At 43.2% G+C, this 23,415-nt stretch overlaps 1 protein-coding gene across 1 annotated transcript in view; it reads right to left on the bottom strand.

Moving 5' to 3' along the window:
* Window positions 1-23,415, bottom strand: part of map2k6 (mitogen-activated protein kinase kinase 6) — a 125,010-nt gene that overhangs the window by 16,479 nt on the left and 85,116 nt on the right. The window contains exon 11 of the mRNA XM_060844481.1: window positions 5,386-5,431. Within this exon, the coding sequence (XP_060700464.1) occupies window positions 5,386-5,431 (46 nt within the window). The remainder of the gene's footprint in view (window positions 1-5,385; window positions 5,432-23,415) is intronic.

Raw genomic sequence — 23,415 nt, 5'->3', positions numbered from 1 at the left:
TCTGCATTGCATATCTGGAATTGGTTTGGGATGGTAGAGAAGGGAGGAAGCTATTTCGTCCTCAATTAACAGAGAGCTACTGGTCACTACCAGAAATGAACCCAGAGTCCAGATGCAACAGGATATAATAAACATTGCTATAGACACATCAGAGCAAACTACAGAAAACATAATCACACTATTGATGTTATAACATTCAACACCTTTTTTTATATACCATAGTTCAGACATAATTTTAACACATATAGGGAATGGTACGGGTGCAGCAGAGCACTAAAGAGCATGCCCCAGAGAGGACAGTCTATACCATGGTGATTAACAGGGTCTCTCTTTAGGGATAGTAAAAAATGAGGTCTGCAGATGCTGGAGATCACAGCTGCAAATGTGTTGCTGGTCAAAGCACAGCAGGCCAGGCAGCATCTCAGGAATAGAGAATTCGACGTTTCGAGCATAAGCCCTTCATCAGGAATAAGAGAGAGAGAGCCAAGCAGGCTAAGATAAAAGGTAGGGAGGAGGGACTAGGGGGAGGGGCGATGGAGGTGGGATAGGTGGAAGGAGGTCAAGGTGAGGGTGATAGGCCGGAGTGGGGTGGAGACTCAGGCTTATTGGCTAAGGACCCTGTCAATCAGGACAGTCAGTGTACAAAGCAGCCAATCAGACATGTTGACCATTTCAATTGGCAGGCTCATCTAGGGAAGGCGATGGCCACGTGATATTATCACCCAACTTAGTGATCCAGAGACCCAGGGATTCGGATTCCGCCATGACAGACGGCAGACTTTGAATAGAATAAAAGTCTGGAATTAAGAATCTAGTGATGACTGTGAAACCAATGTCAATTGTCAGGAAAACCTCATCTGGTTCACTAATGAAACTGCTGTCCTTACCAGGTATGGGCTACATGTGACTCCAGACCCATAGTAATATGGCTAACTCTTAATTAGCCTTTTAGGGTTTGACAATAAATGCCGGACAGCGATGCCCTCATCCCATGAATGAATTCCTTAAAAAAAATCAAATAATAGTGGCTATTGTTCTGAACAATAGCCATCACTGGCCAAGTAAGATGTGTCAGACCTCATGTCAGATTTTGAGATTGTTTGATTGGACATGGCTAGAAGCTAACAGAGGACAGGGTGAGGTAATTGAAAGCATCAAGTTCATCAGCTGTACCTTGGAAAAACCTTCTTGACCTGCTTGTTGTGTGCAGTCTTGCTCTGAACCTATCTGACCTGACATCCTGACCTCTAACCTCCCTCCTACTCTATGGTGTCCCATGACAGCTGAGGTTTCCTTCACCTCCCCTGATCTTCTGGAATACCTACTTCTCAATGGTGTCTCAGGGATGATGGCGCCTTCATCCAGCTGCCTGCCCACCAACCCCAGCCCCACCTCCCAAACTAACCTTCTCTCTTTCACTTCCCAACAGTTCAAAGGTGGAACGAGTGGAGAGTGTATCAAGCTCCTGGGAGTGGTCATCCACAACAAGCTTTCTTGGACTCTTCATGTGTTACTGGTTACAAAGGCTCAACAACGTCTCTCTTCCTCAGGTAGCTGAGAAAATTAGGCATGACGGTGATTACCCTTGCCAACTTTTATAGGTGCACCATCGTAAGCATTCTGTTTGATGTATTCCTACCTGCAATGGCAACTGTAACATTCAAGATCGGAGACAGTTACAGAGAGTGGTGAATGTGACATGGACAATCACAAAGGCCAACCTCCCATCTATAGAATCCACCTACCAGGCCCGCTGTCAAGGAAAAGCCGCCAGCATTCTCAAATATCCATCCCACCCTGGCAATGCTTTTCTACAACCTCTACCATCGGGGAGAAGGTACAGAAGCCTGAATACATGCACCAGCCGGTTTCAAAACAGTTTCTACCCTGCTGTTGTTAGAATACAGAATGGACTCACAAACTCTTAGTATTCACCTGTACCTGTTTTTTTATTTTGTTGCTGTTTACCTATTATTTATTTATCTATGCCACTTAACTCGGTGATCTGCCTGTAGCTCACATAAGTCAAAGCTTTTCGCTGTGCACGTGACAATAAGTTCAATTCCCAAACGATGCTTTATGTGAGTGGCTGACGGTAAGTCTAAGAATGAAAGAGCACGAGTGAGCTGGGGTGGGGGGCATAAAGGGGGGAGGAATTCAGAGAGAAAGTAGAGGAGGGAAACAGATGGGGGAGGAGACAGGGAACAGTGACAGAGGTGGGCAATAGACATAGTCAGGGGGAAGTGATGATGATGGACAGAAGAGCTTGAGATTGACAGCGAGGGCAGAGAATGATCCTGTGGGAGTGGGAAGAGACCATGGAGGACGAGAAGAAACACAGAGGAGGAGTGTCAGGTGGGAGGAGGCATAAGGAGGGAGAGACAGGAAGAACAAGAAACAACAGAGAGAGAGAGAGAGCAACAGACAGGGAAAAACACAGGCAGACAGAAAGAGAGAGAGAGACCAAGAGAACTTAGAGATGAACAAACACCCACCCACAGAGGTTGTTCACTGCTGATGTACATACAAACCCTACTCCTCTCTCCTCATAAATCAATCCATCTACAGTACTTTGTCATCTTACTGTATGTTCCACACTGGTAATGTGTAAGATTGTTTACTTTCAATTTAAAATCTGAAAATATTTGTCAATAAATGCAAAGTGTAATTTTAGTGTTGACAAAGCAAAGACTTTTAGTTTTGATTTTAATGTCATGTGTATTCGAGTACAGGAACGCACGAGTAGAGTGCAAAGTATACGATGGCGCCACTCCCAATGCCGTCATAGATACAAAGGTACCCAGATACAAAATCTTAGGCACAAAGTAGAAAATTGCAGAAATATAACTAAAAGTTTAACATTGCAGTCCTTAAGTGCTTAGCCATGCTGGGCTCACACTCCCCACAAAGATTTGATCTGCTCCATGTTGGGCTCAATCTCCACATGTTGGGCTTGATCACCGTCACAATCTGGAGATTGCTGTCCAGATACTGCATGGGACACATTCAAAACTTGTATAGTTGTTTGTCTACAATGAACAACCAAGTTGCATGCATTTATCAGAGAAAGCAGTGGTTGTAAGCTGTTTTGTATTGAAACCTGCGCTTTTGATGGTCTTTATAAATAACGGCACAGAGAATAAAATCCAAAATGTTTTGCTCAACACTTATAAAACAGTTTGACACAAAATGCCAATGGGTCTTAATTCTGTGCGTTGAAGGATGTGAAGAAAGGGTGGTTTTGGAGGCCGGTGGGTGGAATAACAGGCTTGAAAATAGGTGAAACACCAGGGCACATGATTCCTCACCCCATAGCTGTCTCAATGCAAGTAAAATGGACTCCTGAAGTCAGTTTAGCATAGAATATTCTTCATTTCTGGAACAGTGTGGAACTGAATTCATTTTTCAATTATTAGTTTGGTTTAATTAAACATTTAGTTAAAAACAAAGTGTTAATATGGTCAATGAAAGACATTGGTGACATGGTCTTTTGTCTGTGAATACAAGACTACGTATCATGTGGAGTGACACATCACTTCAGGTCAAATAAAAACAAAGCTGGAGGCTTCCATTTGTATCAGGAGTCGCACACCAGGTTATAGTCCAACAGACGCATTGAAATGCGAAGGAGCAGTGCTCCGAAAACTTGTAACTTTAAATAAGCCTGTTGGACTATAAACTGGTATTATGTGACTTCTGACTTTGCCCACCCAGTCAAACACCAGTATCCCCACACCATGGCTTCCATTTAGGACTCAAGCTAATAGATAGAGTGCTGGAGAAAACTCATTTTACAATTGCCATAAACTGTAATGACTTTTGAAGTGAAACAGTATTTTTTTTAAGTTTGAAGGCATAGTTCTATGCTCCAAAATATCCAGTTAGCCTTGTCAAATGATTGTTTTTAAAAAGAACTAGTCGCAGGCCTCTATATCAAAAATGTGTGCACAAAACTTTGGAATTAGTTTCTGTAATTAGTATTATAGTCACATAGTTATTTGACCTTTTATGTATATAAAATGAACTCCTGAACTCAGTTTAGCATAGAATATTCTCATTTCTGGAGTAGGGTAGGTCAGCGTTCATTTTTCAATTCTTAGTTGACCATTGCTTGAATGCATCATGTGGTCTTACATGTGTATTTGTGTGACTTCAGTTTTAATATGCTGGTTGTCTCTACGCATTGATACTTGTATAGACTCAACATAAAATTTTATGTCGGAACAGCTTGTACTCTTGTTATTTTTAGTTAACTAGGTCCGGGCAGCATCAGTAAGTGCAGATATTTCACTGCCAGCTTTAGGATTCTCAACTTACAGGGAAAAAAATAGAAAGAAAAGGATTTTGTTTTTACATAAAATGACGTCAGAGAACCATTCTGTCCATAGCAAGAAGTGATCTCGGGAGGATGACCATGAATTTTAAGAAACCAGATATAAAATGGATGTACAATGCCTCAGCAATGCAGGATTGACCATGTGCTCTACATGTGTTGGGAGATCAGAGTTCAGAAAGCCTCTGATCATGCTCAGGGGTAGTGGCTAGTCACCTTTGGTGGTTAAATGCACAAAAAGAAAAGACAGAAGAACAACAGAGCTTGAGACATCTCCAGGCAGCTAGCAGTCACAGGCTGGAGTTTCAATGTGAACCAAATGAACTACTGTCTTATTCTCAACATTCTTTTGTGATAAACTTAAATCAATTCAATAAAACTTGTGAAAACACACTTTTAGCAGGAGTGGTTTTGTCGCTAGTCAGCACCTTTAGATTGGCTCTTAAAATCTCAGTCTTAAATTGTAATTGACTTTGACCTTACAATTAAAGTTACACTGAACACTCTAGAATCCAGTTCCAAAATGCCTTCAACTACTTTGATCCGTACACCAGTTCCTTCAGACAAAAGACAGTGACGTTTTATAAATAGGAATACTTATTCTGTCTGTATGAACGTAGAAGCCTAAATGTTCGCCCATAATGCTCAATATTCAGGTGCAAATTGGCTCAAGGAACACCCAATATTGGGTCTCAGGCCTGATTCACATCAAACAGGTGTGCTGCTAAGATCCCAGACAGCTCATCAGTACAGAGGATCTTTGACTCCAGGTCCAATAGGTCTTGAGATAGATGGTGGGGCCTGACCACTCCCTTCCCAACTCTACATCAAGGTTAACTATTATCAATAAACATTGTGGTGGCATCTATGAGCACCTTTAAGGACAGTTTGGACATTTATTCCCAACAGATCAGCCAGTTCAATGCGATAAAGGATTTCAGACCGTCTTACTATCATCAACCCAATTTGCTGACTAAATTCAAAACAATTCCCATATCACAACCAGTCTCGAGCTGGGAAATGCAATTTATGATTGATAAATTCGTCCTTACCATAAGTTCTGCATAGGTTGGTCTGTCTTTGGAATTTTTCTTTAAGCTGCAACAGATATACGAAAAGTCATCTTAGTCAAATATCATATGTATATCATGTTCATTATTTGCTGTTCATGTGATTAGATTCTTCCAGGTTTACAGGGTATCAAATATGAACAAATACAATGGGTGGCACTCAGGATACATGCTTCAATGAGAACTTTCAGAGCAGATGTTTATTTTAGGTAAAGATGCTGCTGATTTCTGCTCTTCATCACAGCTTTGGGTCAATACTTGGCAGGAGCAGTGACCACAGAGTCATGGGAATATTATAGCACAGTCTGTGCTGGCTCTTTCAAAGGCAATCCAGTTAGTGTGACTCACCTGCCCTTTTCCCAAAAACCTCTGATCTTCTCTCTTAAGTATTTATTCTATTTCCTTTTGAAAGCTGCAGTTAAAAGTGCTTCCATCACAGCCTATTAAGCAATGCACTCTGAATTCTAACCACTCAATGTGGTTGCCCTGGGTCTTTTGTCAATCATCTCAAATATGAACACTGTCGCCATCAGAAAGGGCTTCTCTTAATTTGCTCCATTTAAATTTACCAAAACTTTAAGTGCCAATGCATTTCTCCCCTTAATCTTCCTTGTTCCAAGGAAAAGAATTGCGGGTTCTCTAGTTTATTTGGATACCTGTGATTCCTTATCCCTGGAACAATTCTAATAAGTTACCCCATACCTTTTTCCCAAAGCCTTCATTCTTTCCTAAATTGTAGTACCCAGAATCAGACACAATTCCTGAAGAAGGGCTTATGCCCGAAACGTCGAATCTCCTGTTCCTTGGATGCTGCCTGATCTGCTGCGCTTTTCCAGCTACACGTTTTCAGCTCAGTCACAATACTGTACAACACTTGGAGCCAAAATGGTGTTTTACTTATGTTTAGCAAAACCACAAGACTTCTGCATTCTATGACTTTATTTATAAATTCCAAAATGTTTTATTGAAAACCTTGTTAACCAATCCTGCCAAAGATTTGATCAATACCAGCCCAACAATTCTCTGTATGTTCATCCTTCTTAGAATTGTACCATTTATCTTCCATTGCCTCTCCTCACAACTTCTAACAAATTATCTGTCATCTCATCCTTTTCTGTTTGAAGTTCACTTGCCCCATGTCAGCCCTCTCAGCAATCTGGTTATATCCTTTGTTCTTGTCTTCCACACCGTTTACTACCCTTTCCAGCGTAATGTCAACAGAGAAGATGAGATTCGATGTAGAACTCAGATGACACTGTTGATGTTTGAGGTGAACTATACTGTCAATTGTCCTTCCCAGACTTGGGTATCCAGTCCCAAGACTTGGTATTCTCTACAGTACCTCATAACGAGGCTGAGAGTTTTAAACTGAATTCAGTAATTTTGTGTTTACAAAGTACAAGGCAGAATGACAATGGCACTGTAAATTACATTTTCGCTGTGTATGGGCTCAAATATGGCAAGTTAAACTCGTAAAGATATTCAGTCTAAACTACAGAGCTATGGAATAGACAAAGAAAGATTAAAGAGACATGGCGTTATACTCTTTTCACCGTACGTAGACAGTTTCAGGGAGAACTTTGTTTTATTCATTCATGGGATGAGGTGTCACTGGCTGGGCCGACACTATCCCTCACTGCCCTTGTAGTGAACTGCTGCTGTAGGTAGATCCACAATGCCCTTAGGGAGGGAATTCCAGGATTTTGACACACTGATAGTGAAGGAACAGCAATAGAAGGAACAGCAAGTCAGGATAGTGTATGGTTTGGAGGGGAATTTACGGATGATAGTGTTTCCGTGTACCTGCTGTCCTTGTCCTTCTGGATGGAAATAGTCATGGGTTTGAAAGGTGCCGTCTTAGGATCCTTGGTGAATTTCTGGAGAATGATAGCCAGACAGAACTGTACAAATAACGATAACAACCAGCACCATGGAATAATGCAAATAAAATATCTCATTTGAAGCACTTAAACAAAAGATTAGTCTGAGACAATGGTTGGATGGAGGTTTCCTTTCTACCTCTGAGGACGATGGTTATGAAGTGTTCAACCAGCACAAGTCACTAAGAATGCAAACAAAATCTCCCTATTTCTTTTGCACCAATCACTCCTTCAGCAAGTACAATCTGTTCAACACAGGAATAATGGGAAAGGAAAATATTGCTTATCATCGTGTAAACAATGAAGAAAACACTTAAAAGGGAGAAATATTGAAAAATAATGTATTTGCAGTCAAGAGAAGTGTTGCAAATCCACAAGGAAACTATATATTTATAATGCGAATAGCCTGGAAGGAAGGGGAATAGGACACAATAAAAGTTATGTGAAATAGCTAAACTGTATTCCAACAAGAGAAAGCTTAGTGATATTTTTTACTCTGTCAGTTATGTGTGCACTCAGCAGTTATGCTGTTTTGCAGTAATACTGCCAACTGGACCAGAGTGAACGACAGAAGTTCACAAGTAATTAACTTTGGTTAGGATATTAATTTAGCTTAATCTGCCAGGCAGAAACTGATGGGATTGATTCACACCCTGCCCTATGTCATGCTTCATTGACTTTTGTCTGACTTCTGCCTGATAAAACTACAGAAGATTCTCATTAAATAGAGCAAGTGGTAGGTTTGAAATTACAAATTATTATACTTGATAAAACCAATGCATTCCAATGCTGAACAACAGCTTCTCACCTCATCAGCCACATGGCACATTGCTTCGTGCATTGTCCTACATTTTATCACATTAATTGAGATTGCAACAGAGCACAGTAAATCCCAGGATACCTGTGAGTAATGTGTTGGCTCTGCAGTGGTTGAGTAGCTTTGAAGCAGACCTTCATTCACCAGAGAATTGTGATGTGCCAAGCAACTAAAATTGATTCCAATAGCAACAGCATCAGAAGGTCAATAACTGGTTCAGTGGCCCACAGACCCTGGCTGTGACTCAGGCCTTACAACAACACAAATAACCATTGGATAGCCACAGAGAAAGCCAAATGCTGCAATGGATTGCATCTCCTCATGAAACAATCTACTTGGGCACATATTTCAAAGACATGATATAAGATACATTCAATGCCAAGAGTCGCTTTGAGTTTACTGGAGAAATCTTAAGGCTCACAGCTCTGTAGTAAGTGGGTCATTATATCTAAACTACAGCGAGTGCAACATCCCTCTCTCTACATCTCCTGAAATGCACTCCTCCTGAACTCAAAGTGGATATCTATAATGGAACAAACTATAACTTGTGCGTCGGAACACACACAAATCACTGATTAATTACGCAGATGAGACGCATTCAGATAGTTACAATTCAATCCTCTTAAGGGCAGCCTACATTATGTCATTTGTGTGTTTGTTAAAGGTTATTCCTTCCTGAGAAGATATAAAAGGATTTACGAAGTTATTTTGTGCTGATTCTCTGAACTGCCTTTGAAATTGTGCTTTCTTTTCTCCCCCAATTCGAATGTAAAATAAAACCCTCAAAACTTCTAAATGATGTAAGGTAAGAGCGTCACTGTGTTGGAACACCCGAAAGCCATTCTCAATCATTGCTGTCCAACAGCAGCCAACTAAATCAAGAGGACGTCTTAGATAATCACAATTTCCAACTGGCAATCTCAGCAACCATTTGTTATGGTGCATTTGTAGCATCCCAGTCTCTGAGCCAGGAGACCCAGGTTCAAGTCCCACTTGCTCCAGAGGTATGTCACTACGCCCCGGAACAGGTAATTTCAATAAACCGAGCTTACAGCAATCACTCCACACTGACAGAGCTGGAACCTATCTTTAATCCAGGAGTCTCTGATACTAAAGACAATGAAGACAGCAACTCCATCATGGATCAGGGATTTAATATAGCATAGAAACAGAGGCACAAGTAAGCTATTTAATGCCTTGAGTCTGTTCTGCTATTCCAAATTATGGCTGGTCATCCAAATCAATGCCATTTCCCTGTGTTAACCTAATACCCCTTGGTGTCATCATAATCTAAAAATCTCTCAATAGAAATTTATATCCTTTGATTCCTCGCTTCATTCCCAATTCCCTCTAAGCTGTCTGGCTATGCAGCTGCTCAGATGTACGTACTGACATTCAGTTCCGGATGTCGCTTGCAGACAGTAGAGGTCTGCAAAGCAGCATGAGGATTATGGGCAGCACAGCTCAACAACTGGGCTTCCTTAGCCCTCTGGGTTAGAGGCTTCCAAAGATTCACCACCGTCTGAGTGAAGAAATCCCTCCTCATCTCAGTCTGAATGGCCTGGACCTTATTCTGTGACTGCATACCCTAGGTGCAGGCCCCCACTTGCTCCGTAAAGCCTGGGGAAGACATCCTTTCTGCATCTACCCTGTTGAAACTTTTAAGAATGTTCTAAATTTCAGGGGATCACCTCTTATTTTTTGAAACTGTAGACAAGACAGGCTCAGTCACCTCAATCTCTCCTTATGGAAATGTCCAGCCATCCCAGGAATTAGGCTGGCCTGCTTTCCTTGAGCCTTGACATGGTCCATTTAGGAGCACAGAAACAGCAGGCCATTCAGCCCCTCTGGCCTGGCTGGAATTCAGTTAGATCTTGGCCAATCTGCATCCAAACACCATCTTATTTCCTGCCCATCTCTCAATATCTGACATAATTGGGCTAACTTTTTTCAAAAATCTTTCATGAAGTGAAAAAGACAGTCCTGCTCGTTAGTGATAAGTGATAAAAGGGCTATAAATCCAACGTCCATGTTTGGACCGGACTCGAGCCTCTGAATTGAGTCCTAGCAGTGAACACAATCAGATTTGGGTCAGAGTCCATTATGCATCTGTTCAATTTACAGTCATGGAAGTTTTAAGACACTGGGTTCTCTTTTTGTTCGCTTCCTCAAAGAAAGTTCCTCTGAAAGCATTCATAGTGAGAGCAAGACCACTGAAGATGGCCTGAAACATTTTGGTAAGCACAGGATGTGCTTCACCACTGGAGGTAAAATGAACAACCGAAGGTTTGGAATTACTTCTGCTCTGTAAGTAACAGCAAGTGAACAGAAAGCAAAACTTTTCCTACGGACTTTCTAAACAGTGAAAACATATTCAAAAAGAGAAAAAAGTCAGAATGCAAGATTTCTTTAAAAAGTTAATCATCCTAAACTTTAAAAGGGAATATTTGCTGAAGCCAATTTCCAGGATTTCTATGGGATGACTGTGACTATGACTGACAGAGGAATGCTGAGGTTCATACACAAAGATGCATGGACAGGCCTGCCATCCAGCCTGTGGCCAGTCAAACAGCATACAAGAGACTGGTTCCAAGATCACAGATCCTATCCTTCCCAGCACAGAAATGGTGCAAATCTCCACAACAGCCCTGAGGAACCACCAGGGAATGCTGCACTTGGTAGCCAATGACCTACCTTCCATCGGACACAGATGCATGTGTATTCAGGCCTGCAGTACAAGATCAGACAGAGATCAAGCATATTGTCAGCCAAGGTCATTGTGACTGCAGAGACAAGCCCAGAAAGGGGCCAATCATAACAGTCCAGCCAACTGCTCTTCAACCCACAGTTAACTTGTAGAGGATTTGCACAGCCCCTTCAGAGTAGATATTAAATGAGATCAGACACACTCTGTGATGAGTGCTGGTGGTAGTCTCCCAAAAAATCCATGTAACTGACCCATTACGTCCCAAATCCAATGATTGGCTCCAATGCAGTCCTAGCTTCCGTACAGCTCTCATTATATCCACGCTGTTCGCAAGTGGTCAGGTAGCAGACATGAGGTATCGGTCTGGGGTATTATGGGCACACAACATCCAGAAGCCACCTTCCTGGTCCTTTGTGAAGCTGCCAACAGATGGGTATAGCTGACTACCGCAGGAGGAATGTGTCCTGAATTCGCAGGATAACAGGCATTCAACAAGAGTTTCTCCTAGTCATGGTCAAACTCCAAGTGCTCGTTAAGGGAATGAAAACCTTTTGTATTAATGGAAATCCTGTTCACATGGAGGGCTCAAAGAATAACATACACACAGTAAAGTGGATCTGATACCACTGGAAATCCTGCCAGCCTGAAAATTCCCATACTGTCTCCTCTTGCGCTGTTCTGGTTAGTGAGGGCATGAACAAAGTCTCCTTTCCTTTTATACAGAGCTCCTGTGGCTTCCCTCGTAAACAATGAGGCATTGCTGATGTTGTATTTTCCTGCATGCAATAATCCACTGATGTCAACCATAAGGGTGAGAGTGACCATAACTACCTTTGAATCTCTGCCTGAGTTCAGCTGACAGGCTGTTTGCTAAATGCATTGTAAGTGAGAACTTCATTATTGTTCCTTGCTAAGGTGAAGGTCTGCCAAGGACACTGGATAGGTAGGACGATATCTTGATGACCATCTATTAACAACCTTCCCTGTCTTACCCTTGTGTACTACTTCCCCCTTCTCAGTGAATACTCCATTTCCATTCTATGGAGCTCTGCACAACCTCAAGGAGTAACAGCTCATTTTCAGACCAGATACTTTACAGCATCTGGATTCAACAACAAGTCCAACCGTTTCAGATCATTAACTCTGCCTCCATTCAGTTTGGCTTTCCTTTGCTGGTTTACTTTCCCATTCATTTCCTGTATTTTGCTTTCTATTGGCAGCCATTCAACATCCCACCATTTACACCCCCTCTACACTCACCTTTTGTTTTGTTATCTCATTACCATTCCCCTTGGCCTTGCGGCTGGTAACCTGTTGACATTTAGTCCCTCCACACAATCATGGAGCTTCCATTCTCATTCATTCCCTCCATCTTCCCTTTCACTTGCTCAAAACAATTACACTTTTGACCCTTCATAGTAGAGCCAAGAAGTTATCGATCATGGAACACTGGCCTGGATCTTTCTAGAAATTAGGGGAAAGTGAGATTGGCAGATTCTGGAGATCAGAGTCGAGTGTGTGGTGCTGGAAAAGCACAGGTCAGGCAGCATCTGAGGAGCAGGAGAATCAACGTTTCGGGCATAAGCCCTTCATCAGGAATGAGGAAATCAGTCAAGTATCGCCTTTCTAGAAATCAGCCAAGCATCTGCTTTGCCAAGTTTAATGTTTTTTTTTTAAAAATGTGCAAGGCTGAGAGAGATCGTCCACATCATCGTCCCAAACTCACCTCATTGACTACGTACCAGCCCCTACACCGACCCACTCGCCGAACGCGAACTTATTTATCGCATTTGTTGTACGTGGCAATGCTGGCACATCCCAGGATTCCTGACACTGGCATCCTACTTAAAAGGCGTTGTACACCTAGTCAAGCGCTAGCTATTACTGCCCTGCACAGTTTGCCCCAGACGTGGCAGGGAAGGGGAAGTCAGCACCCTGCTTTATAGACATGAATCTGGAGGAAGGGCTGGTGCAGAGAAAGGCCATTTGCTTCCCCCAGGACTGGCACTGGAAGCCACAAGAAGCACTGCAGTGCAAGGTGCCAGTGTGCTCCAAAGTGCAGCATTGAATTGCAGATGCACATTCTAGGTGGATGGGAAATGTGGAGATGATGCAATGAGGCTGGATGCCAAGGTCCATGGATGGAATATGGTCACTGCTCAGGGAGCATGCCCTGAGACACTGGCATCTCGAATCCAAGATGGCGCTGGAGAGGGTGCAGAGGAGATTCGCTGAGATGTTACCTGGGCTGCAGAGTTTTACTTATGAAGAGAAATTGGACAGACTGGGACTGTTTTCCTTGGAGCAGAGGGAACAGAGGGGTGACATGACTGAAATGAGGCATAATCATAGTGGACAAGAAGAGCTTTACCCCTTGATGGATAGATGAACAAGCAGGGGCATTGATATAAAGGAAGGGGTAGGAGGTTTAGAGGGGATTAGAGACTTTATTTCCAGCCAGGTGATGGAAATTTGGAAAGCACTTCCTGAAAAGATGGTAAAGGCAGAAACCTTCATAATATTGAAGTAGCATTTAGATGTCCAAATGAGATGCCAAAATATTCAAGGGTATGGGCTGGAAAGTGGGATGATAGTAATTAGGTGCTTGTTTTTGACCAGGACAAACGTGATGGTCCAAATAACCCTTCTTTGTTCTTTAGACCTCTACAGCTCTAAGTTGGAAGGCCAGAGGAGCTAGCAGCAAGTTGGGAGTTGCCAGGTAACCACACTGACTTTCGTGTTGGGAATTCAAGAGCACCTAGTTTCTAAGCAGCGATGGAAAAATGGGAATCTGCATATTAATGAGGGGAGATTTAATAATGATGAGCAATAATCTATGCAAATGGGCTTAGTTCTGCTCACTAACGGAAATTGGGACTTTTTAACTTTGAGAAGGTCTTCACTGGAGATCTCACCCAATTTCCCAAATTTCTCATGGCTTTCATTTCTTGCTCTGTAGATGCTGCCAGATTTTGCTGGTCATTTATGTCTGTATTTCAGCAGGTGCAGCATTTTGCTACCAATGTTAGGGGCTGGTTGATATTATGACCAATCGACAACTCATGTTTCTAATACAGATGGCACACCCACGCTAGCGCCCTGGCAATCAGGACTTGCCACAATATCAGTATCCAGTAATCATCATTCTCAGTCCAGGCCTGCCGTAAGCAATGTCAACCAACACTCAAGCCCCAATCCCCTCCCTGGCCATGTCTTGTTTGCGTTATCTTGGCTTTTCTCTCAGCAGAGTAAGCCCATTTTCTCCTTTCATTCCTATCATTTACACTTATTTTATATCTCTATCACTCCTCCACCATCATTAGCATTTCCATTGTCTTTTGCTGCTCGCCATCGGTTCCAACCTCTCCTCTTCCTCTCTATCCATTGTGTAAAAAGCACAATTTTCCCTCTCCTTTCAATTCTGAAGAGTACATAATATAGAGGAACCTCAATTGTCTGTTCAAGATGGGCAGGCAGTATTTCGTTAGGATAATTGATATTCAGATAATTGAGGTTTCTCTATACTGAATTCAAAACATTAACGTTGCCACTCTCTACACAGATGCTGCCTGAATTGCTGGGTTTCTCCAGCACTTTCTATTTGTATTTCAGATTCCCAGCCTCCGCAAAATTTTATTTTTATATAAATCTTTAGGCATTCTGCTGGCTCCAATTTACTGAGTTAAACAGACAAGCCATGATGGATTACCAATCTGGTACATTCATTGGTCATAGCCCATCTCTGTAAAGATTTAAATGCCGTATGGATTTATAATGTTTCAGAGCCCACCTATAACACAGGTTGTCTGTCAAGACTTTCACCCTCAAGTGGTCTTCAGAAACCCACCAGTGAAATGCTTCTCTGACTCAGACCCACTCGTCGTTTGAGATTGCTGGAAAATGTGCTGCAAGAGGAATTTATTTTCAGAAACTATTTTTCCATTCAAAGACGAAAGGATTATTTACTTTGGTTCTGGTCCACTGGGAATAATTGAGGTTCACAATATCTTGATTTTTAAAAAGAAGTTGTTAGATCAAATGAGCAGCTTGAAGCGCTGAAAGAATTTGGTTTTTATAACCTAATGACATTTTTTTTTAAATGTCAAAGCCTATTTTGGAATAGTTGATGAAGATTTGTTCATTTTGCATACATGTTGCTCCATGTGATTAAACCATACACATGACCTTAGCTATTATTTGTAGGGGACTTTGAGCACTGCGGTTTGAAAGTGTGATAGCACTTTAAAAAAAAACATATTTTGCTTCCTCTTATTTATGGAGGGACATAAATCTCAGAAACATATCACTGCAGTCAGCTGAGCTCAAAAATGCAATTTTGAATTACTATCAAGTGTTGCTAGGCACCATCTCTTGTTGGCAGTCTGCTATCTAGCAAATCACGAGGTTTTATTTTGTTGCTCAATACAAGTATTTAGCTCTTCTTCTTCCAAGGATTTGAATGAATTTCCCAGTAGGTTAGTCAGGAGTTGATGAATAGCACGCAAGCAATGTCATTAGAGGTCAGACTTTTATTTAATCGTTTAAGTCGTTCAATAAAACGTCAGCAAAATTCCATTCACTGTTAAAACCCAAAGCGGAAACTTTCAGAAAATGGTGTAGAAAATTGTCCATTTAGGTTTGAATATTCTCAACAGCTTCAAACATGGAGCAGGAAATTTTCTGTCACTCAATTCATGTCAGAATTATGAGGGGCATAATACTGACAAAACCCAGGCCTTCCATTCTCATCTGTTATGTTCAGCCAGGATATGGGTCTAATATTCTGATGCACCTGACTTCCTTTCAGAACATTGTATGCAAACTGCAAGCTGGACACTGGTATCCCCACTGCATCAGAACACCTTCTGGTTGAGTGTAAGCCAAATCAGCTGAACAGAGTATATTTACAGAAACCTGGAAACACTTCACCACTGAAGTCTATGACACCAATCCTGGTGAAAGGTCATCATTCTGAAATGTTAACTCAACTTATCTTCACAGATAGAACCTAGCCAGTTAAACATTACCAGCATTTTCTGTTTACCATTACTTCAGTTTCCAAGTCTCTGCAACCTGGCATTATCTGTGATCTATAGAAAGTGGGAGCATGAAAGGCTATTGTGTCTCTGAGTGACATCAAAAGGAAGAGCTTATATATTGGGATGGGGAAGACTGAGTAAATAAATAGATACCAAACTTTGAGTTTGCTACAATCATCAAGAAAAGTTCATTTTATTGAGTATGATGGGATTTTGGTTGCATTTTATAATGTCTTTTCTCTCTAAGTTAGCAATTACAAATTGATTTTCAGCCTTCTTAGCTTTGATATTTAACCCACAAAGATGAGGTGGGTCAGTCGTTCATAATTAAATGCAGCACATGAACACTGCAAATGCTAGAAATTGGAAATAGGCTGGGGATTCTTTCCCTGGAGCATCGGAGGTTGAAAGGTGATTTTTTTTAAACCTCTACAAGATCATGAGAGGCATAGATGGGATGAATAGCCAGGGTGTTTTCCCTGGGGTAAAAACAATGACTGCAGATGCTGGAAACCAGATTCTGGATTAGTGGTGCTGGAAGAGCACAGCAGTTCAGGTAGCATTCAAGGAGCAGCGAAATTGACGTTTCGGGCAAAAGCCCTTTATCAGGAATAAAGGCAGAGAGCCTGAAGCGTGGAGAGATAAGCTAGGGGAGGGTGGGGGTGGGGAGAAAGTAGCATAGAGTACAATGGGTGAGTGGGGGAGGGGATGAAGGTGATAGGTCAGGGAGGAGAGAGTGGAGTGGATAGATGGAAAAGGAGGTAGGCAGGTAGGACAAGTCATGGGGACAGTGCTGAGCTGAAAGTTTGGAACTAGGGTGAGGTGGGGGAAGGGGAAATGAGAAAAATTTGAAGTCCACATTGATGCCCTGGGGTTGAAGTTTTCTGAGGCAGAAGATGAGGCATTCTTCCTCCAGGCATCTGGTGGTGAGGGAGCGGCGGTGAAGGAGGCCCAGGACCTCCATGTCCTCGGCAGAGTGGGAGGGGGAGTTGAAATGTTGGGCCACGGGGTGGTGTGGTTGATTGGTGCAGGTGGCCCGGAGATGTTCCCTAAAGCGCTCTGCTAGGAGGCGCCCAGTCTCCCCAACGTAGAGGAGACCGCATTGGGAGCAACGGATACAATAAATGATATTAGTGGATGTGCAGGTAAAACTTTGATGGATGTGGAAGGCTCCTTTAGGGCCTTGGATAGAGGTGAGGGAGGTGGTCGCAGGTTTTACAATTCCTGCGGTGGCAGGGGAAGGTGCCAGGATGGGAGGGTGGGTTGTAGGGGGGCGAGGACCTGACCATGTAGTCACGGAGGGAATAGTCTTTGCGGAAGGCGGAAAGGGGTGGGGAGGGAAATATATCCCTGGTGGTGAGGTCTTTTTGGAAGTGACGGAAATGTCAGCGGATGATTTGGTTTATGCGAAGGTTGGTAGGGTGGAAGGTGAGCACCAGGGGCATTCTGTCCTTGTTACGGTTGGAGGGGTGGGGTCTGAGGGCGGAGGTGCGGGATGTGGATAAGATGCGTTGGAGGGCATCTTTAACCACATGGGAAGGGAAATTACGGTCTCTAAAGAAGGAGGCCATCTGGTGTGTTCTGTGGTGGAACTGGTCTTCCTGGGAGTAGATACGGTGGAGGCGGAGGAATTGGGAATACGGTATGGCATTTTTGCAAGAGGTAGGGTGGGAAGAGGTGTAATCCAGGTGGCTGTGGGAGTCGGTGGGTTTGTAAAAAATGTCAGCGTCAAGTCGGTCGTCATTAATGGAGATGGAGAGGCCCAGGAAAGGGAGGGAGATGTCAGAAATGGTCCAGGTAAATTTAAGGTCAGGGTGGAATGTGTTGGTGAAAGTTGATGAATTGCTCAACCTCCTCACGGGAGCACGAGGTGGCGCCAATGCGGTCATCAATGTAGCAGAGGAAGAGGTGGGGAGTGGTGCCGGTGTAATTACGGAAGATTGACTGTTCTGCGTAGCCAACAAAGAGACAGGCATAGCTGGGGGCCATATGTGTGCCCATGGCTATCCCTTTGGTCTGGAGGAAGTGGGAGAATTCGAAGGAGAAATTGTTAAGCGTGAGGACCAGTTCGACCGAACAAATGAGAGTGTCAGTGGAAGGGCACTGTTGGGGACGTCTGGAGAGGAAAAAAATTGGACATCCATGGTGAAGATGAGGCGTTGGGGCTGGGGAAACGGAAGTCTTGGAGGTGGTGGAGGGTGTGGGTGGTGTCTCGAACGTATGTGGGGAGTTCCTGGACTGGGGGGATAAGACAGTGTCAAGGTAGGTAGAGATGAGTTCAGTGGGGCAGGAGCATGCTGAGACAATGGGTCGGCCAGGGTGGTCAGGCTTGTGGATCTTGGGAAGAAGGTAGAACTGGGCAGTGCGGGGTTCCCAGACTATGAGATTGGAAGCTGTGGGTGGGAGATCTCCTGAGGTGATAACGTTCTGAATGGTCTGGGAGATGATAGTTTGGTGATGGGGGGGGTCATGGTCAAGGGGGCGGTAGGAAGAAGTGTCCTCGAGTTGGCGTTTGGCTTCAGCGGTGTAGATTTCCCCCCCCCACCTACAGTGTAGTGGAATCCAAATCTAGAAGGCATAGGTTTAAGGTGAGGGGAAAAGATTTAAAAGGGACCTGAGGGACAACATTTTCACACAGAGGGTGCTGCGTGTATGGAATGAGCTGCCAGAGGAAATGGCAGAGGCTAGTACAATTACATTTAAAAGGCATCTGGATGGGTACAAGAATTGGAAGGGTTTAGAGGGACATGGGCCAAATGCTGGCAAATGGGACTAGATTAGTTTAGGATATCTGATCAGCATGGACGAGTTAGACCTCAGGTCTGTTTTCATGCTGTACATCCATATGTCTCAATAACACAAGATGCCTTCGGTTCAAGATCCTTTCTGCTTTTCCTAGACAGGCATTAACCTATTGTATGACTTACTATCTCTGGGGAAAGAGTGCAGGGTATAGTATCAAAGAAACACAGTAAGTGCACACACACAACAATTCCAGTCTGATTTCAAAGTTGTAAGAATTCTTTAAGATGTATGTAGGGAGTCTGTTGACTCGAGTGCAGTGACAGACCAAATTTAGCCCCACATCAGGGCTGCTTTTATGGTGAGCTTTCATTATCGTGGCTGCTTGTCTCAACATCTCTTTAGTTCCTCATCAGAAATTAGGGAGCAGTTTCTCAGAATCTATTTCTGCGAAAAAGCAGTTCATTCTTTTCAACACTGACGCCAAACTGAGGTTCCACTGCTACAACATCAGTTCAAAACTATGGACTGAATCTTTTTTTTGGTTAAGTGAGAATTGCGTCAAGTTTTTTTGAAAGGATTTACATCACAAGACCAACAACAATCCTCGCTGTATCTGATCAACTTGACTGATTAACCACTCATCTCACCAAGCCCCATCCCCAGAACAACCCGACCAGGATATCCCAAATTAACTGGATGTCTTTGGCACAAGTGCCAGCTTTGAAGAGTCAGTCTGGAATTACCCTGCATATTTTGTCCCAGACATGGCAGACAGGGGGAAATTACCACCCTACTTCGAGGGCATTCGACCTCCTGGAAGGGATGAAGGGGAGGGAACTTTCTCTTTTTCCTCGGTGGAGGCACTGATACCAGGCTATGTCAGCCTGACCCATGGTTCCTGTCCAGGTTAAAGCAGTTTCAGCCAACTCCAACAAAAACAGAAATTTCTGGAGAATCTGGAACATTTGTGAAACACGAACTCTGTTTTCCTTTCATAGATGCTGCCAGACGTGCTGCATTTCTCTAGTAATTTCTGGTTTTTCTTTCAGATTTCCAGCATCTTTGTTTTATTTCAGCCATCTGGACTGCTGTCTCGTGAGGCATCAAGGAGGTCAATGTCCTTCCCTGCAGCACCAAGCTAAATGCCACCATCAGCTCTGCAATTCTCATAGTCACTTATCTCAGCTGCTGTACTGACCTCCTAAAAATACTCTCACGCTACCACTCCCATTGATGCCTGCAAAATCTACCCTCACTCGCTGTCACCAACCTCACCCAAATGGAGCGTGTCCTGACCTGTTGGCGCCCAGGGTCCCACAAGGAGATCTCTTGGAGCAAGTAGTGAGCTGAAGCCACCAGGAATAGGAGGTGGCCATTTGGCCCCTCACATTTGCTGCATCATTCAATAGAATCATGGCTGATGCAATGTTCCTCACATCCACTTTCCTGCCTTTTCCCTCGCTATCCCTTCCTGATTGAGAATATATCTCAGCCTTAAACATACACAAGGACTCTGCCCCAACAGCTCTCGGTGGCAAGGAGTTCCAAAGACACCCAATACTCAGAGAAGGAATTCCTCCTCAGCTCAATCTTAAATTGCCGCCTGTTTATTATGAGACGATATTCTCGACTCCTGGACATCCCCCATGAAGGAAATATCCTCTCAGCATTATCCTGTCAAGCCCTGTATGCTTCACTGAGATCACTTTTCATTCTTTTAAACTTGAGGAAGTAGAGTCACAAGCTGTTTAATCTTTGATCATGAACAGACCAGGGATCATCCAAGTAAACCTTTTCTGAATTGCCTCCAATGAAATATCTTTCATAAATAAGGGGACTGAAACTGCTCACAATATTCCAGACGTGGTCTGACCAGCACCTTGTACAGATGCAGGAGACTTCCTTACTATTCTACTCCAAACCCTTTGAAATAAAGGCCAACATTCCATTAGCCTTCATGATTGCATGCTGCACCTCTGTATTTTCTGTGTTTTGAGAACAAACACCCTCAAGTCCCTCTGTGCTGTAGTTTTCTGGAGCTTTTCTCCATTTAAGTAATATTCTGTTCTTTCATTCTCCAAGAGGAAAAGGGAAGCAGAAGTAAGGCCTAGGCAGCTAAGAACAGAACGGGCCCTGGAGGAATATCAGAAGAGTAGGACAAGTCTTAAACGAAGAATCAAGTGGGCTAAAAGGGGTCATGAAACAGCTTAATTTCCGTAGAATTAAGGAGAATCCCAAAGCATTTTATTCTTATATAAGAAGGAAGTGGGTAACTAGAGAAAGGATTGGTCCACTAAAGGATCATGAAGGAAGACTGTGTGTCGAACCTGAGAGCATGTGTGAGATTCTGAATGATTACTTTGCATCAGTGTCCACTGAGGAGAGGAACATGATGAATCTTGAGATTAGCGATAGAAGTTTGATTAGTCTGGATCATGTTGACATAAGTAGGGAAGATGTGTTGGGTAGGCTAGAGGTTATTAAGATGGACAAATCTCCAGGACCGGATGGGATCTATCCCAAGTTGCTGAGGGAGGCGAGAGAGAAAATAGCTGGGGACCTGACAGATATCTTTGTGGCATCCTTAAATACAGGTGAGGTGCCGGAGGACTGGAAGGTTGCTCATATTATCCCCCTGTATAAGAAGGGTAGTAGGGATATTTCGGGTAACTACAGACCAGTGAGCCTGATGTCGGGGGTGGGAAAGTTGCTGGAGAGGATACTGAGGGATAGGGTCTAGTTATATTTAGAAAAGAATGGGATTAACAGTGATTCGCAACATCGTTTAGTGCGGGGGAAATCGTACCTTCCCAACTTTATAAGTTCTTTGAGGAAGTGACCAAATTGATAAATGAAGGAAGGGCTGTTGATGTCATACACATGGACTTCAGTAAGGCATTTGATAAGGTTTCCCATGGTAGACTAATGGAGAAAGTGAAGTCACATGGTATGCAGGGTGTACTAACTAGGTGGATAAAGAACTGGTTGAGCAACAGGAAACAGAGAGTAGTAGTTGAAGGGAGTTTCTCAAAATGGAGAAAGGTGACCAGTGGTGGTCCACAGGGGTCAGTGTTGGGGCCACTGTTGTTCGTAATATACATAAATTATCTGGAAGAGGACACTGTTGGTATAATCAGTAAGTTTGCAGATGATACGAAGACTGGTGGAGTAGCAGAAAGCACAAGGGACTGTCAGGGAATACAGGAGGATATAGATAGACTGGAGAGTTGGACGGAAAAGTGGCAGATAGATTTCAATCCAGACAAATGTGAGGTAATGCATTTAGGCAAGACTAATTCTACAGCGAATTATACAATGAACGGAAGAGCCTAGGGAAAAGTTGATGGGCACAGAGATCTGGGAGTTCAGGTCCATTGTACCCTGAAGGTTGCTGCACAGGTGGATAGTGTGGTCAAGAAGCCATATAGTATGCTTGCCTTCATTGGACGGGGTATTGAGTATAAGAGCTGGCAAGTCAAGTTAAAATTGTACAAGACAGTGGTTTGGCCGCATTTAGAATACTGCGTTCAGTTTTGGTCGCCACATTACCAAAAGGATGTGGACGCTTTGGAGAGGGTGCAGAGAAGGTTTACGAGGATGTTGCCTGGTATGGAAGATGCTAGCTAGGAAGAGAGGTTGAGTAGGTTAGGTTTATTTTCATTAGAAAAAAGAAGATTATGGGGGGACCTGATTGAGGTTTACAAAATCATGAAGGTATAGACAGAGTAGAGAGACACAAGCTTTTTCCCAGGGTGAAGGATTCAATAACGAGAGGTCATGCTTTCAAGGTGAGAGATGGAAAGTTTAAGGGGGATACATGCAGCAAGTACTTCACACAAAGGGTGGTGGGCGTCTGGAACGCGTTGCCAGCAGAGGTGGTAGAGGCAGGCACAGTAGATTCATTTAAGATGCGTATGGACAGATGCATGAGTAGGTGGGGAGTAGAGGGATACAGATGATTAGGAATTGACTGACAGGTTTAGACAGTACATTTGGATTGGCTCAGGCTTGGAGGACCGAAGGGCCTGTTCCTGGACTGTAAATTTTATTTGTTCTTTGTTTACAAAATGAACAATTTCACGTTTCCTACTTGGACTGGAAATGGTACTCCATTTGCCAACTTTTCGTCCACTTACTTAAGCTATCAATATCTTGACACAAAACTGTATGTGTCCCTCTTGCATCTCGCCTTTCATTTAATTTTATATTATATCTGCAAATTAGACTGCAATACATTTGCTTCCTTCCTCCTAGTCATTAATACATTTTGTAAACAGTTGCAGTTCCAGCACTGATCCCGGTAGAATCCCACTGGTTACAGGTTACCAACCTGAAAAAGGTATCTTATCCCCATTTTCTGCTTCCTGCCTGTTAGCCAATCCTATATCAGGTCAAAATAGCCCCACCAAAACCATGGGCTCTTATCTTATGACCTAACTTCCTTTGAGGTGCCTTGCTGAATGCCTGATTTCTCGAAATGAGCTTTCTCGAAATCTAGCCTGTTTGTTGAATTTGCTTTGATAAGAAGCAGAACATCTATGGAGGTGAGTTGTGGCATTAATAACACATTTAACCATCAACAATGCCCCGTAATGAGCAACTCACCACTGCTTGGTGAGAAACTCACTGCACCACTTGTCAAAAGCATAAATGATGGAGTGGGATGGTCCTGATGGGCTTTGCCAGACTTTGCACCCAATTCCGACTCAAGATTCGCCACAGTTCAATGTCACTCAGACCTCTAAGATTTTGCCCTACATCTCAAGTCATTCTCTTCCATTTTAAACGTTTACTCAAGAAAAGGGTGTACTGGCACTGCAGGGG

The sequence above is a fragment of the Hemiscyllium ocellatum genome, chromosome 25, assembly GCF_020745735.1.
Source record: "Hemiscyllium ocellatum isolate sHemOce1 chromosome 25, sHemOce1.pat.X.cur, whole genome shotgun sequence".
NCBI classification, from domain to species: Eukaryota; Metazoa; Chordata; class Chondrichthyes; order Orectolobiformes; family Hemiscylliidae; genus Hemiscyllium; species Hemiscyllium ocellatum.
This window is presented reverse-complemented; position numbering and strand designations above follow the sequence as displayed.